This window comes from Lemur catta, chromosome 8 (genome assembly GCF_020740605.2).
Source record: "Lemur catta isolate mLemCat1 chromosome 8, mLemCat1.pri, whole genome shotgun sequence".
NCBI classification, from domain to species: Eukaryota; Metazoa; Chordata; class Mammalia; order Primates; family Lemuridae; genus Lemur; species Lemur catta.
The window spans coordinates 33805930-33819875 of NC_059135.1; the positions used below are offsets into that span (position 1 = coordinate 33805930).

The 13946-nt window shown below is 37.4% G+C and overlaps 1 protein-coding gene across 1 annotated transcript in view; it reads left to right on the forward strand.

The window, feature by feature from the left end:
- RFTN2 (raftlin family member 2) overlaps window positions 1–13946 on the forward strand; it is a 53569-nt gene that overhangs the window by 18171 nt on the left and 21452 nt on the right. Inside the window, exons 2-5 of the mRNA XM_045558799.1 lie at window positions 247–430; window positions 2642–2756; window positions 7313–7592; window positions 9794–9997. Coding sequence (XP_045414755.1) covers window positions 247–430; window positions 2642–2756; window positions 7313–7592; window positions 9794–9997 — 783 coding nt within the window. The remainder of the gene's footprint in view (window positions 1–246; window positions 431–2641; window positions 2757–7312; window positions 7593–9793; window positions 9998–13946) is intronic.

Below are 13946 nucleotides of genomic sequence, written 5' to 3' on the forward strand. Positions count from 1 at the left end.
ACAATTAAAAAAACATATAAGACATTGTATTTCTGCTTTAAGACATATTGGTAATATTTTGTAAAGTCGTTTTTCCTTTTTTCTGAAATGAGTTTAAATATATGTATAAAATGCATGTTGATATAACTTTATTAGAGATTAAGTCACATGGAGATTTTTTCTATTAGTATCACCACACATAGATAGAAATACTGTGTAATTCAATCTTATGAATGTGCAAATCTCTCTTTGCTTTTGATATTTCAGCTTCATCAAACCCAGAAGTCATCAAGATAAATTCAATTCTGGATATAGTAACAAAAGTGGAGGACTATTATCTGAAAGGATATATCGTTGGAGCTATTCATCCTGTTATACAACCTATGGTGCAGCGAAAACACCTCCCTGCAAGTTACCTGTATAGGGTGGTGCTGTCACGCTTGAAATTAAGGTAAGTATGGTGCTCAAGAGAACTAAAAGGGAGCCGTGAGTGACAGTTTTCTTTGTCTAAAAGGAAAGAAACTTTCAACAAAGTAATGGAGAATAAAGAATAATTGAGGGTTTTAGTTTAAGGCACATTTTCCAGCAGTTTAACCTGGATTGAAGTACAAAAATTTACACCTCCTTCCTTAAAACTCCTAACTGATTTTAGCTTTTTACAACTAGGTACTAGGTGAGGATGTCAGTGAACAAAGGGAAAGCAAAATAGACTCGAGAGGCACCTGGAAGCTCCTGTAGCAACTTCAGCAGATGAGAGGGTAGCAGTTACCTGCAGGTACTATCACTGGGCTGAAAGTGCTGACTAGACCCATGAGGTCCGCTTTCACTGTCCTATATTGTTTTATTAATAGTGGCAACAGAAATTATCTCTACATTCTAAAATTTTTAACAGCAGAAAGACCTACTACACCAAGTTCTCCATATTGAATAGATCTCTTGTCAGCTTTTTCCCCAAAATAGGATTTAAAAGCCAACCATTGTGGTTTTTTGAATTTTAATTGCTACTTTTCCAAACAGTACTGCAATCATTTTTGCCAACCTAGATTATAAATATATAGCTTTCATGGTAAAATATTGTTGCTCTTTCCAAGGGAAGAATGAAAATAACTAGACTAATGTCTTATATTAACACATTAAATTTGTGTGTGGGTTTTGGGGTTTTTTTTGTTTGTTTGTTTGTTTTTTGAGACAAGGTCTTGCTCTGTCACCTGGGCTAGAGTGCAGTGGTATCATCATAGCTCACTGCAACCTCAAACTCCTGGACTTAAGTGATCCTCCTGCCTTAGCCTCCCACATAGCTAGGACTACGGGCACATGCCACTATGCCCAGCTAATTTTTCTATTTTTTATAGAGACGAGGTCTCGCTCTTGCTCAGGGTGGTCTTGAACACCCAGCCTCAAGTGGTCCCCCCATCTTGGCTTCCCAAAGTGCTAGGATTACAGGAGTGAGCCACCAAGCCCAGCCTTAACATATTAAATTTTTTTATACAACTCTTGAACTATAATCATACATTACTTAATGATGGGGATACAGTCAGAGAAATGCATCCTTAGGTGATTTTATCATTGTCTCAACATCACAGAGCCTGTTTACACAAATCTAGATAGTGTAGCCTACTACACACCTAGGCTGTATCATGTAGCTTATTGCTTCTAGGCTACAAACCTGTACAGCGTGTTACTGTACTGAATACTGTAGGCAATAGTAACACGATTGTAAGTATTTGTTCATTTAAACATACCTAAACATAGAAATGGTGCAGTAAAAATACAGTATTATAATCTTATGGGACCATCATCATATATGTGCTCCATCTTTGATGAAAACATTATTGTACAGCACATGATTGTATATCAAAACCATCTCAAAGACCAAGGTAAAAATTGTGTTTTCTCTTTATAGTGATGGATCAACAGTAATCACTTTAACTATGAAAGAGCTAAGCAGAGAAGGAAAAATGAAATAAGAGGGAAACTGAGAAAATAGGAAAATTGAAAAAACAAAAAGAAAGGGCTTTAAACAATTCCAGGTGTGTTTTTAAGGGACACTGTGTGCTACATATTTGGCAGGGTGTATACAGGCTTCAGCTTGCACTAGAATAGGAAGCTTCATCAGATACTTACTAGTTCAAGCATTACTAAACAAATATGACATTTTTGCACAGTAGCAGTGCTTATGTCCTAATTATTAATTCAAATCTTATCAACCATGTGTAAATTATCTTTTCTGCTTTTAGAATTACTTCAAATAGACTTAGCAGTGCCTTGACAAGACTAAGAATAAGCAAGGAAAAAAGATCAGAAAAAAAGAAAAAGGAAAAAGAGAACTATTTATCTGCATTTAAATAGAATTTTCACTTGTGTTTATGACAATGATCTAAAACTGTTTCTCATAATTTTCATTAAAACAACAGACATGAAGCTTTTCTTTCTTTTTAAATTAGAAATTAAGTTAATAAAAGTTTAAATTTAGGAAATTTAAGTTAATAGAAGTTATTGTGTGTTTCGTATATTTTTATATAAAAATATAGCCATCAGGCTTGAAATAACAAAACATGATTTCCTTAACCTTATTTGTGAGTTGCTCACTCATTTTCACATGAGCATATTAGCTGAAAATCAGCAATTGGCTCCAACCATGAATATATTCTCTCTGTTACAGCCCGAAACATTCAGCAGCACCCAGTGGACAAAGACGCCCAAGGCTTCTGATTGAGGAATGTCCTCTAATTTATGAAACACAAACAAATGACATAGCAAAAGAACTGATAGAAAAGGTACTAAATGTATGCATTTTTTCATGGTATATTGAGAAACATTTGGTATTTCTTCTTCACCAATTTCCTTTTTTACTTAAAAAGAATAGGGAAATGACAGGTGACTTTTTCTGCCAGAATTTAAAACATATTGAAGCACTGGTACCAAATTATTCAAGGTTAAAAACAAAAATACAGGCCAATGAAACGGAATGGAGATGCCCAGAAGTAAATTTAAACATATCTAAGAAGTTTAATAACAAACCCGATGGAATAAAATGGAGGAACAACCATTACTTAATGAATCCTGTTGGGAAAGTGGGCAATTATTCTGCAGAAAATCGATTCCACACATTTCAGATGAGATAAAGAGGTAATTTTTTTAAATATAAAAATTCCAAGTGAAAATGGAAGAGTAAACATATTCAATTATGAATAGATCGAGGAGTTTGAGTATATAAATATAACATGTACTGGGAAAACTGAGCTTAAAAAACATCAAGGGGAAATCTGCAACAGATGTGTCCTATGGGAGATTCATTTGCAGAATATGCAGTATAGGAAATGATTACAAATACATAAAAGTGATGTCCAGTCTTAAAGGGACAGAGTCCATGGACAGCAAATACAAAAGGAAATATAAATAATTATTAATAGGAGATAGTTGGCAACAGCTTTAACCTAATAATTGGTTTTGGGGTTTTTTGCTGAAGATGCTATATAATGTAAATAAAAACTGAGAATTAATACCTCACCATAATTAAACTGAGAAATAAAATCGAAATCATTAAATCCAGTATTGGCAAAACTTTCAGAGAAGTTAACATTGATATTGCAACTGACACTGAAACAAATTAGTACAGTGTTCCTGAATATCCATTTGGCAAGAAGAATTGTAAATCTGGTTTTATTTTATGACCTAGTAATCTCCTCTTTAGGAATCTGTTCCAAGAAAATAATAGAAAGGGGAGGGCACAGGGGGAGAGGAAGGACAAAAAAAAAAAAAGAAAGAAAGAAAGAATATAGAATATAAATGTATTTATTACCACTGACCTGTATGCTTAAAAATGATAAATATGATAAATTATATATGTATATTTTACCTTAGTTTTTAAAAAAATTTTAAAGGAAATAATTTAAAAGGGGAAAAATCATTTTTATACAAAGATATTTAATCAACAATGAATAAGGGGCCAAATTCTCAATAACTGGAAGGCTTCAAAGGAGACAATGATGTATCAATGCAATAGAATGTTTTATGGGCATTAAACATGACAACTATATTGACTGTAAAGATAGAAAACTCAGGCTGGGTGCAGTGGGTCACTCCTGTAATCCTAGCATTCTGGAAGCCTGAGGCAGGAGGATTGCTTGAGCCCAGGAATTTGAAGTTGCAGTGAGCTATAATCATGCCACTGCACTCTAGCCAGGGCAATAAGCGAGACTCTGTCTCAAGAAAAAGAAAAGTCTACATAGTATAACTTGATTGAAACTTAAATGTTGAACACTGTATGTATATTGATTAAAACCAAGAAAAAAAATGTACATTCATAAATATTCTAAAATTGATGAGATTCTATGGTAAAAAGATTTTGTTATTGTTGTATTGACATATTTATAATGTTTTAGCTCTTATTTAAATGAATACAGCCAAAATCTAAGGTGTTTCCTTTTAGGTAAGAAACTGTGAAACTTGTTCACTTGTTTTTATGGTTGTTTCCCAGCTTTAAATAACCATGTGTGTAAGATTATCTGTGGTTTGTGTAGCTAGTTATAGCTGCTAATATTTGCCATTTAGCTATAAAGTCCCCATTCAGTAAAAGTTTCTAGGAGCAGTCTTTGAGACTAGATTTTTATAAACAAAGTACACATACTGTTTACTACTGCCATTCTGGGAAATTTAATTTTTTTTTTTTCTGAGAATAAATCTACTCCAGAAAGTGTCTTTTGAAAACAAAAATGTAGCTACTAATTTAGTCTTAGTAGATCACCATCAGAGCCCTTGTTTTGCATTTGACTTCCTGGACACAGTTAAAGATCTATTTAAACAGGAAAGTACTGTTATTTCAGTAATTAGAATAATGGGGTCATTTCATGAAGAGAAAAGCTTCAGGAAACATAACATGAAATATTTGAACACTGCTCTGGGTATGAACAAGAGCAATAGATGAATGCCAAATATTATTTTTGAACAGCTGCCTTGTATAAAGAGTTGGTTGTTGAACAGCTAAATTTCAAATCACAACTTTATTTTTTTACTTTTTTTAGAAACAGAGGCTTGCTCTGTCACTCAGGCTGGATCACAGTGGCACGATCATAGCTCACTCTAGCCTTCAGTTCCTCGGCTCAAGCAGTCCCCCCACCTGAGCCTCCTAAATAACTGGGACTACAGGTGTGTACCACCATGACCCGCTAATTTTTTTTTAACATATTTTTTGTCAAGACAGGGTCTCATATGTTGCCCAGGCTGGTCTCAAACTTCTGGCCTCAAGCAATCCTCCTGCCTCAGCCTCCCAGAGCCCAAAATGCTGGAATTACAATCGTGAGCCACAGCACTCAGCCCTTAAAGCAAGTTTTAACATTATGCCAACGTTCACTCTAATTTTAAAATTAGGTTTACAAATGTTTCTCAGGGCCAGGCGCGGTGGCTCACGCCTGTAATCCTAGCACTCTGGGAGGCCGAGGCAGGTGGATCGTTTGAGCTTAGGAGTTCGAGACCGGCCTGAGCAAGAGCGAGACCCCATCTCTACTAAAAATAGAAAGAAATTATCTGGCCAACTGAAAATATATATAGAAAAAATTAGCCGGGCATGGTGGCGCATGCCTGTAGTCCCAGCTACTCGGGAGGCTGAGGCAGGAGGATTGCTTGAGCCCAGGAGTTTGAGGTTGCTGTGAGCTAGGCTGACGCCATGGCACTCACTCTAGCCCGGGCAACAGAGCGAGACTCTGTCTCAAAAAAAAAAAAAAAAATGTTTCTCAGGATTTCAAAATGAAAATAACATTTAAAAAGTACCAATCCTCCAACTTAAAAAATGGAAAGACATTAATACTATGTTTGTCACCAGACCTTTCCAGATAAAATTTTCTAGTAATAGGAAAACTTTTCTGCATTTTTTCTCAGATCAACTAATAAGATCTAGAGAAAGCACTGACAATAAATTCACCCATTTCTGCCTGCAGAATGCCATGCCTCCTTACCCCTCCCTCTTACCTCCTAGGACACCTGATCTAAAGGAAAATTTGCAGCTATTTTTAAGGCTTCATACATTATTATAATCTCAATATGTTAATTGTAGATGGAAATGATATTGCATCAGCCATAGTCCTTTGTCCTAGCTCCACACACCCACACCCTCTCCCCTTCTTAGAATTCTCCCCGCCATAGGCTGCAGCTGAGTTACAGTTGCCCGCTTTAGGCATTGCTCTCTAATTTTGCCCCAGTTCTTTGTAGTCTTTTTCCACTCCATTTCAATTTAACTGTGGATGTTTGCACTTGCAACCTCCATCATAACTCTTTTCCTCCCAGGTAACATTTAAAACATTCAATTTAAATGTTTAAAACAGTGACCATATAAAAGACATTGCTATTTCTTCATTTTAACTTATTTAATGAGTATGTATGGAGCATCTGTAAGTGTAAAACGCTGCAATACAAAGATGAACAAGACACGGTCCCTGCCCTCAAAGGAATTGGCAGTTCAACACAGGAGAAAGAGAACAAAGAAATGAAGCAAAAGCAGAGAAGAAAATGCCTTAGTTTTTTTTTTTGCGTGTTTGGTTTTTTTTTTGTTTTTGTTTTTGTTTGCTGTATGCATTTAAGTAAAAGCTAAATCTTAAAAATGTGTCAAGGGGAAAAGTGCTGAACATGAAAATAACTACTCTTAACATCTCAAATTATTTTACTGGTATTATGTCCTATGCTTCAGAATCCTATTCTTTAACTGGTAGGATTGAATCTGCTCATGTATTTGCTCCAGATAGGAGACAATAGCAGGAAGCTATAAGCCAATCAGAAAGCTTCGTAAGAGTTGTGATATGCTTTATACATACACATTTGTCAAGAACTGGTCTTTCAATGTTTTTCTTTATTAACATCAAACAAACAAAGCTGGGTGTTTTTTGCTTAAATTAATAAATCTCTTCTTTATTAATGAAGATGTATTTAGTAATTGTATTTTTAGGGATTTCTTGGAATAGTTTTTAATTTTGCTCCAACTGGAGAGTCCACTGTTATATAATCTGCAAAAATCATGCTTTAGAATTATTAGTTCTTCCCAAATTGTAGCCTTTCAGAAAAAAGCTATCATAAAAAATATACACTGTCATAAAAAATATGATTCCTATTTTCATAATTTCCAAAATTTGTTAGTTCTGTTTGAAGGTCACAATGATAATGTAATACAGTCTCAGGAGCAGTGCTATTTTAGAGGTTAATTAGTTTATGAATGAGCTTTAATTACTAGTCAGTTTACTCCATCTTCTAATGGATCTCCTCAATGAGCCTAAAGGTTAATTGATAAGGTAATGAGTGTAAATGGAGTTTACATTTTTTTCTGCCATCTCTTTTTACATCTCAGATTAATGTTGCTGCTAAAAGAGGAATGAAATTTGTTGGATTCATATCACAGTATTATTCACCATCTAAATTCTGCAATGGAACCAGCCATGATGGAGATATAGAATCAATGCTACATGTGAGACACAGTTCAGATGAAAACTGTAAGAGTTGGAATGAAGGAACATTAAGTGGGCAATCATCTGAAAGTGGAATTGAGGAAGAACTTCATCATGAAAGCGGACAGTGTCAAATGGAACAAAATGGCAGCCCCAGTTCCCCTAAATCAAGAAAGGGAGAAGGTATTGACAAGATGAGTAGAAAGAGAATATATTACTAGTTTAAATGTAGCAAAACAAGTTTTAAAGTTTTTTGTAGAAATATTTGGCAATGTAAATTCCTAAAGATTATAAAGACTAAATGATCTAATATAAACTTGTCATGATTTTTTAAAATTATTACAACCAGAAATAAGGCAGGGCAGATTTTCCAGACAGGTGTCCCTGGCAGGTCATACAATGCCATCCACATAATGAAACTTTGTTTTGAAGATTGGTGTCCCATTTAGTCATCTAAAACTCCCTTGTAAAATGGAGGCTGTACATGTGTACCAAAAAATCGAGTCTCTAAAGAAAGCTGTTCTGACTTAAAATTTGCCTTTATAAACAATGTGTGAGAATTTTAGTTTTGGCCTTTCCCATTTCATGAATGGCTTTCACCTTTGAAATTAATTGGCTTTCTTTGATCATCAAATAGAATATGAAAATGGCACATTGTGATATAACAATAGTGTCTGCAACCTAAAATAACTTTGAACAATAGTTTTATTCTTCTGTGCCAACTAGCGGGTCTTCCCAAGAAATTGTGAGTATTTGATGCATATATTTTGGACTGTTCAAAATTTTTTGATACCTTTATGGGCATGCATTTAAAAATGCATGATTTTTTCTATCAGAAAAAAATGAAAGACTACATATATTATACCTTAGAGTTAACAGCATGTCTCTGGAGTCACGTGCCTCAATCTCTTTATAAAAAGGGATTGATAGGAGGGACTCACTCATTGGGTTATTTGGAAGAGTAAACAGGAAATGTATACAAAGTGCTTAGCCCAGTGCCTGGCTAAGATAGACTCCATGTTAAGTTACCCGATGTTAACTGATCTTTTGATCAGCATTGGCACTGGAGGAGTGCACATTGATGTCGTAGGCTTTCTGCGTTATGATGAGATATGCTCAACATCCTGTGCATGGCAGAGATCCATTTGACCACGTGAGCAGCATCTCCTGAAGAAAGAACTGGGAGCATTTCCCCAATTTATCATCTAACCCATCCCTCCACACCACCCTCGCTCCCTCCCCTTTTCTCACCAGTTCAGTCAGCTAACAACCACCCTGATTTTCCTGCAGTATAAAAATTATAGAAATGTAAGCATGAACAAGAGTTGTTGGAGCTACAGTCAGAGGCTATTCACTATCTTCCACCCACTGCTACCTTTAAACTCTATGCTGGTTCCCACCCTAACTTTGATCAAATCAGGTAGCTATTTCTAGTCCTTTACGTTTGAAATCCAATGTACTACTCAATTGAATTATCAATCTTTAGATTCTGCTCTCTAAATATTTTTAAATTATATACTTCCCAATAACTTTTCTATGGCAGTGGTTCTTAATTGGGAGACGTGGAAGGGGACTAGTGGTAGTGCACAAAAGAGCTCTTGGAGTATCTGGTGAAATCCATAGAATCCAAATACTTCTGTCTGTAACACAGGTGATGTTAAACTTCCTAAAACGTAACCATGGGTATGGGACCATAGACCCCAAGTTAAGAATCTGCCAGTTTCTGGTAAAGTAGAAGCGATGGCCCAGAATTTCCATGTCTAAGTATGTATTTTAGAGTCACTTACATGTGTCCAAGGAGACATGAAAAACATTTCTAATAACAAAAAATTGGAAATAACATATATGTCCATCAAAAGGAGAAGAGTAAACTCAAATAGTATGTAGTAGTTAAAATAAGTGAATAAGATCTGTATGGTTATTTACATTTTAAAGGCACAATGTTGAACAAAAAATCAATTTATATATTGATGTATACAGTATGATACCATTTAAATAAAGTTTTTAAACTGTTACATAAATGATATGTAAAATGGTTACATATCATTTATGGGTATATAAATGTATATTAAAAGAATAAAAGCTTGCATGAGAATGACAAACACCAAATTCATTATAGTAATTATTTCTGGAGAATGGAATTAGGGAATACTACAGAGTAGCCTCAACTATATTCATTCCTCATTTCTTTGAAAAAATAGTCTGAAACAAATATAGCATAAGGGTGACATTTGGTTAAACTGAGTGGTGGGTACTTTTATTAATTCTCTATACTCATTTGTAAGCCTGAAATATCTTGATTAATAAAAAAAAGATTTTAAGAATCTTTGATCAATAGAATTATAATTTTCCCTTTTTTTCTCCTTCTGAATGCCTATCCTCAGATAACAAATTGTATATAGTCTTCAATGCTTTTGATGATGATTCAAGCAGCTGGACCTATCAGGAAGGCATCCTGTCAATGAAAGTAACAAGAAAAGGATCCGTCATTAGCACACTTGATGCTGACTGGCTTGAGTTAACTACATTTTATTATAAGCAAGGCTTGTCTTTAATTGATTCTTTTGTATGCTGGGAAACATCTAAAGGTAGGTTTTACATTAATGATGTATTTATATCTAAGGAACTTGAACTTACGCCAAAGTTGGTGAAAATGTTTTTGCCTCTCAAGTTCTATCGCTGAAAGGATAGATATTATTTTTGAAGAAATAGATTCCAATCATTACACAGCTACGTAGCTTTAATTTAAAAGTTTAACCATCCTTGAGAGCAAATGGACACCCAGTATGTGTGGTGGAATTATAATGTGATTATTTAGTAAGTCTATACCTGACTCTTTCTATAATTTGTATACAAGAGTAATCTTTGGTTCAGAAAATGATGTTGACCCTATTTCTATTTCTGTCTTCTCTTTGTCTTTCATCTCTCTCTAGCCTTGCTCATTTAGTTACAATGGAGTATGTAATCATTTGTCTCTATCACAAAAACAAAAAACAAACAACAAAAAAATTTCTCTAAAATCACTTTCTAGGGAGGTTTTTTGTTTTTCTAGAGATGAGTGTTAAAAGAAAAGGAAAAAGGGTAGTAAGGAGGTTATGAAAGCCAGTATAATTAGGGACCCTAACTCAATGAGGTTAGAGGAAAGAATGAAAGAGCAAATGAGATAAGATTTCCATACACCTTGCTATTGTTAAATCAGCCTGGTAAGACCTTAACTAATGCAACTGAAGACTTAGGATGAATACTTAAAATTATCAGGAGTCCTGTTCTACTAGGTCCTTTTAACTAGCAACAATATTAGGGATCAGGCCCATTGGCGCACCCAGAAATACAACACCTTGCATAGTGGTTGGCACATAGCAGGTGCTCAGTGAATATTTCTTAGTATTTTTGGTTTTGGAAACTTCTTCCAACTTGGTCTTTTATGGTTAACAGCAAGGTTTAACAAGAAGAGCACAGTCTTTAGAATCAGATAGACCAGGGTTTCAATCCTGTCTTCTATTTATTAGCTGTGTGATTGTGAGAAGTTAGTTGAGCTCACTGAGCCTCAGTCTCCTAAAAGGGAAATAAAAATACTCCTATTTTATTGTTGTGAGGATTTAATAAGATATAACATACTGTGAAGTGACTCCCGCACGACTGCCTAGCCCACAGTCAGAGTTCATGTACTGCGGTGACTTTTCTTTCCTGCCACTTGTTACGTGCCGTTACAGTACTTTTAGTGTGGATCATCTATTGGGAAGTTAGTTTATGCTTCATGTTTGTCTCTCTCTCTCTCTCCTTTCTTTCTCTTCCTTCCAAAGTGTGTGAGTTGGAGCCATTTCAAATTTCGGTTTGTGACTAACTGCCAGAGGGAAAAATGAAAAATACCCTTTCACAGTCTCTCTCAGGCATCCTTGCCTTGGGCTTTGCTGATAGAAATAAAATCAGCCATGGCAGTTGCCAGCTGGAGACTGTGGGGCTTTTGTTCTTAATGCCTCAGAAGCTATTTAGAAAGCCCTAGGGAGACTCTTCCCCTCCCAGCGGCTCTTGGGTGGCAGTGGGGAATCTCTCCCTTCCAGCCGCTCTGGAATGTCTCATTATACGTTTTACATTTCAGGCTATGCCAAGCCGTAACGAGCCGCGTCCGTGTGTGGGGTCTGGCAATTGGGTGTGTCGTTTGGGGCTTTCTTGGGAGTATGATGCAGGGAAGCTGCAGAGGGGAAATTGTGACAAATGTCTGTGTCACTGTGAGAAGCAAGTCAGGAAGCAAGGCTGAATCAGTCACTTTGTTATGGGATGTTTGATGCCTGACATCTAAAGCGTGTGTGTGTGGGGGAGACAATGCATATTTTTATTTTTGTCTTGCTTCTGTCCCCTTCCAAAATATTGTCAGAAGTCAGCCCACCACAAGGAATGGATGTTCAAAACCAGACAGTACTCAGAAATTTAAATATATTACCTCAAAAATCACATTGAATAAAATACCTTCTTCCAGAAACAAGGGTGGGAGGGATCTGTGAAATTCCTCTTCCCAATCCTTCCATACACACTCTCAACACCCTTTTCTGCTTTGAAAAGCCCCCGGGACACACACACACACACACACACACACACACACACACCCTTGAGGTTCCTACACTTTGCTAGACTACAAATGCCCCACCGTCCTCAGAGCATACTCTTTCCCCACCTTAGTATACACATTTTAAGGCTACATACTGATATTCTATGAATTCTTTTCAGACTTCACTTGATATTCCTTTCAATCTCTTCACCCCTATAAAAATGCTTGCGTGGACTTGACGAAGGAGAAGTATCACAGTGAGGAGGAGGATGGAGTAGTTACACTGAAACACGTATTTATTTATTTCGCATCTACGCACATGCCAGGCTCTGTGCCAGGCACTGCGTTTGCAGTAATGAGCAAAATGGGCATCCCCCTGCTCACAGGGAGCCAGCCACGTGGCATCAGGCAGTGAAAGTGTCAAAAGTTATATATCTAATCTCAAAATTAAGAAAATGTTGTGACATTACCCAACAGGACATTGTGGTAAGAGCACAAGGGGAAAACCAACTTAAAAGGGCAGTCGGAAGGTCCTGTCTGGAAAGGTAACAATCACACCCAGACTAGAAGGCTGGAAAAGAGCAGGCTTGCCAGAGCTGGAGGCAAACGATGCTGGGCAGGAGAGAGACCTCCAGCTGTGCAAGCCCTGAGGGCAGGAGAGCGGGACTGGGGAGAGGTCTGTGTTGCTGGAGCTGGGTAGAGGAGAGACGATGGCTCCAGACGAGGTGGGAGAGGTAAGCAACCGCCAGTCCACGGGGTCCTATACTACCAGTAATGCAACCACAAGGGCTAACGTGTGTTTGGTACTTAATATATGCCAGCACTGGTCTGAGCACTTAACATTTACAAACTCATTTAATCCCCATAGCAACCTATGAGGCAAGTATGATTCTTCTCTTTTTACATATGAGGAAACTGAGGCATGGAGATATTAAATAATGTGCCCACATTCACACAATTAGAAAGTTTGGCAGAGCTACCTGGGTGGAATGTGTGCTTTTAACCATCTTGCCAGGATGTTTATTCCAGTTCATTCCTTGAACATGTAAAGAGGGAGTCATGATCTGATTTTTACATTCTGAAAAGAGCCTCTTTGGGATCATTTTGGGAAATGGATCACAGAGGGCAAGTGCGGAAGTGGGGAGGCTGCTGAGAGTCTGCTGCAGTGGTGCCTACAGAGGTGATGGTGGAGACGGAGAGAAGCAGACAGGCTGAGATTCTCTTTGGAGACAGAATGTGTGTGATGGAGACACAGAATTAGTTACCTGGCCGGGCGCAGTGGCTCACACCTGTAATCCTAGCACTCTGGGAGGCTGAGGCGGAGGATGGCTCGAGGTCAGGAGTTTGAGATCACCCTGAGCAAGAGCGAGACCCCATCTCTACTAAAAATAGAAAGAAATTAGGTGGACAACTAAAATTATATAGAGAAAAAATTAGCCGGGCATGGTGGCGCATGCCTGTGGTCCCAGCTACTCGGGAGGCTGAGGCAGGAGGATCGCTTGAGCCCAGGAGTTTGAGGTTGCTGTGAGCGAGGCTGACGCCATGGCACTCACTTTAGCCCGGGCAACAGAGTGAGACTCTGTCTCAAAAAAAAAAAAAAAAATTAGTTACCATACATGCCTGCCTTCGACTTCAGAGATGGTCCTGGACCCACCTCTGGGCAGTTTAATGCCACAAATGACATGTGAACCAAAAATACCAAAATGGGGTATTACCTCCCCTTAAATTTACAGGAATATCAATGTCATATCCAATTAAAATGAATGTGCAAGATCACATGTCTGGACAAGTAAACCATTCCCTGGGAATGCTTCAAACATGTGCTTTCAAACCAGGGTTCAAGTATCCTGGGGGGGGGAGGGGATGGGTGTATGCCTACATGATGAGTGCGTTGCGCACCGTCTGGGGAATGGTCATGCTTGAAGGTGCTGACACGGGGAGGTGGGGGGGGAGGGGATGGAGGTATGACTACATGGTGAATGCCAGGCGCA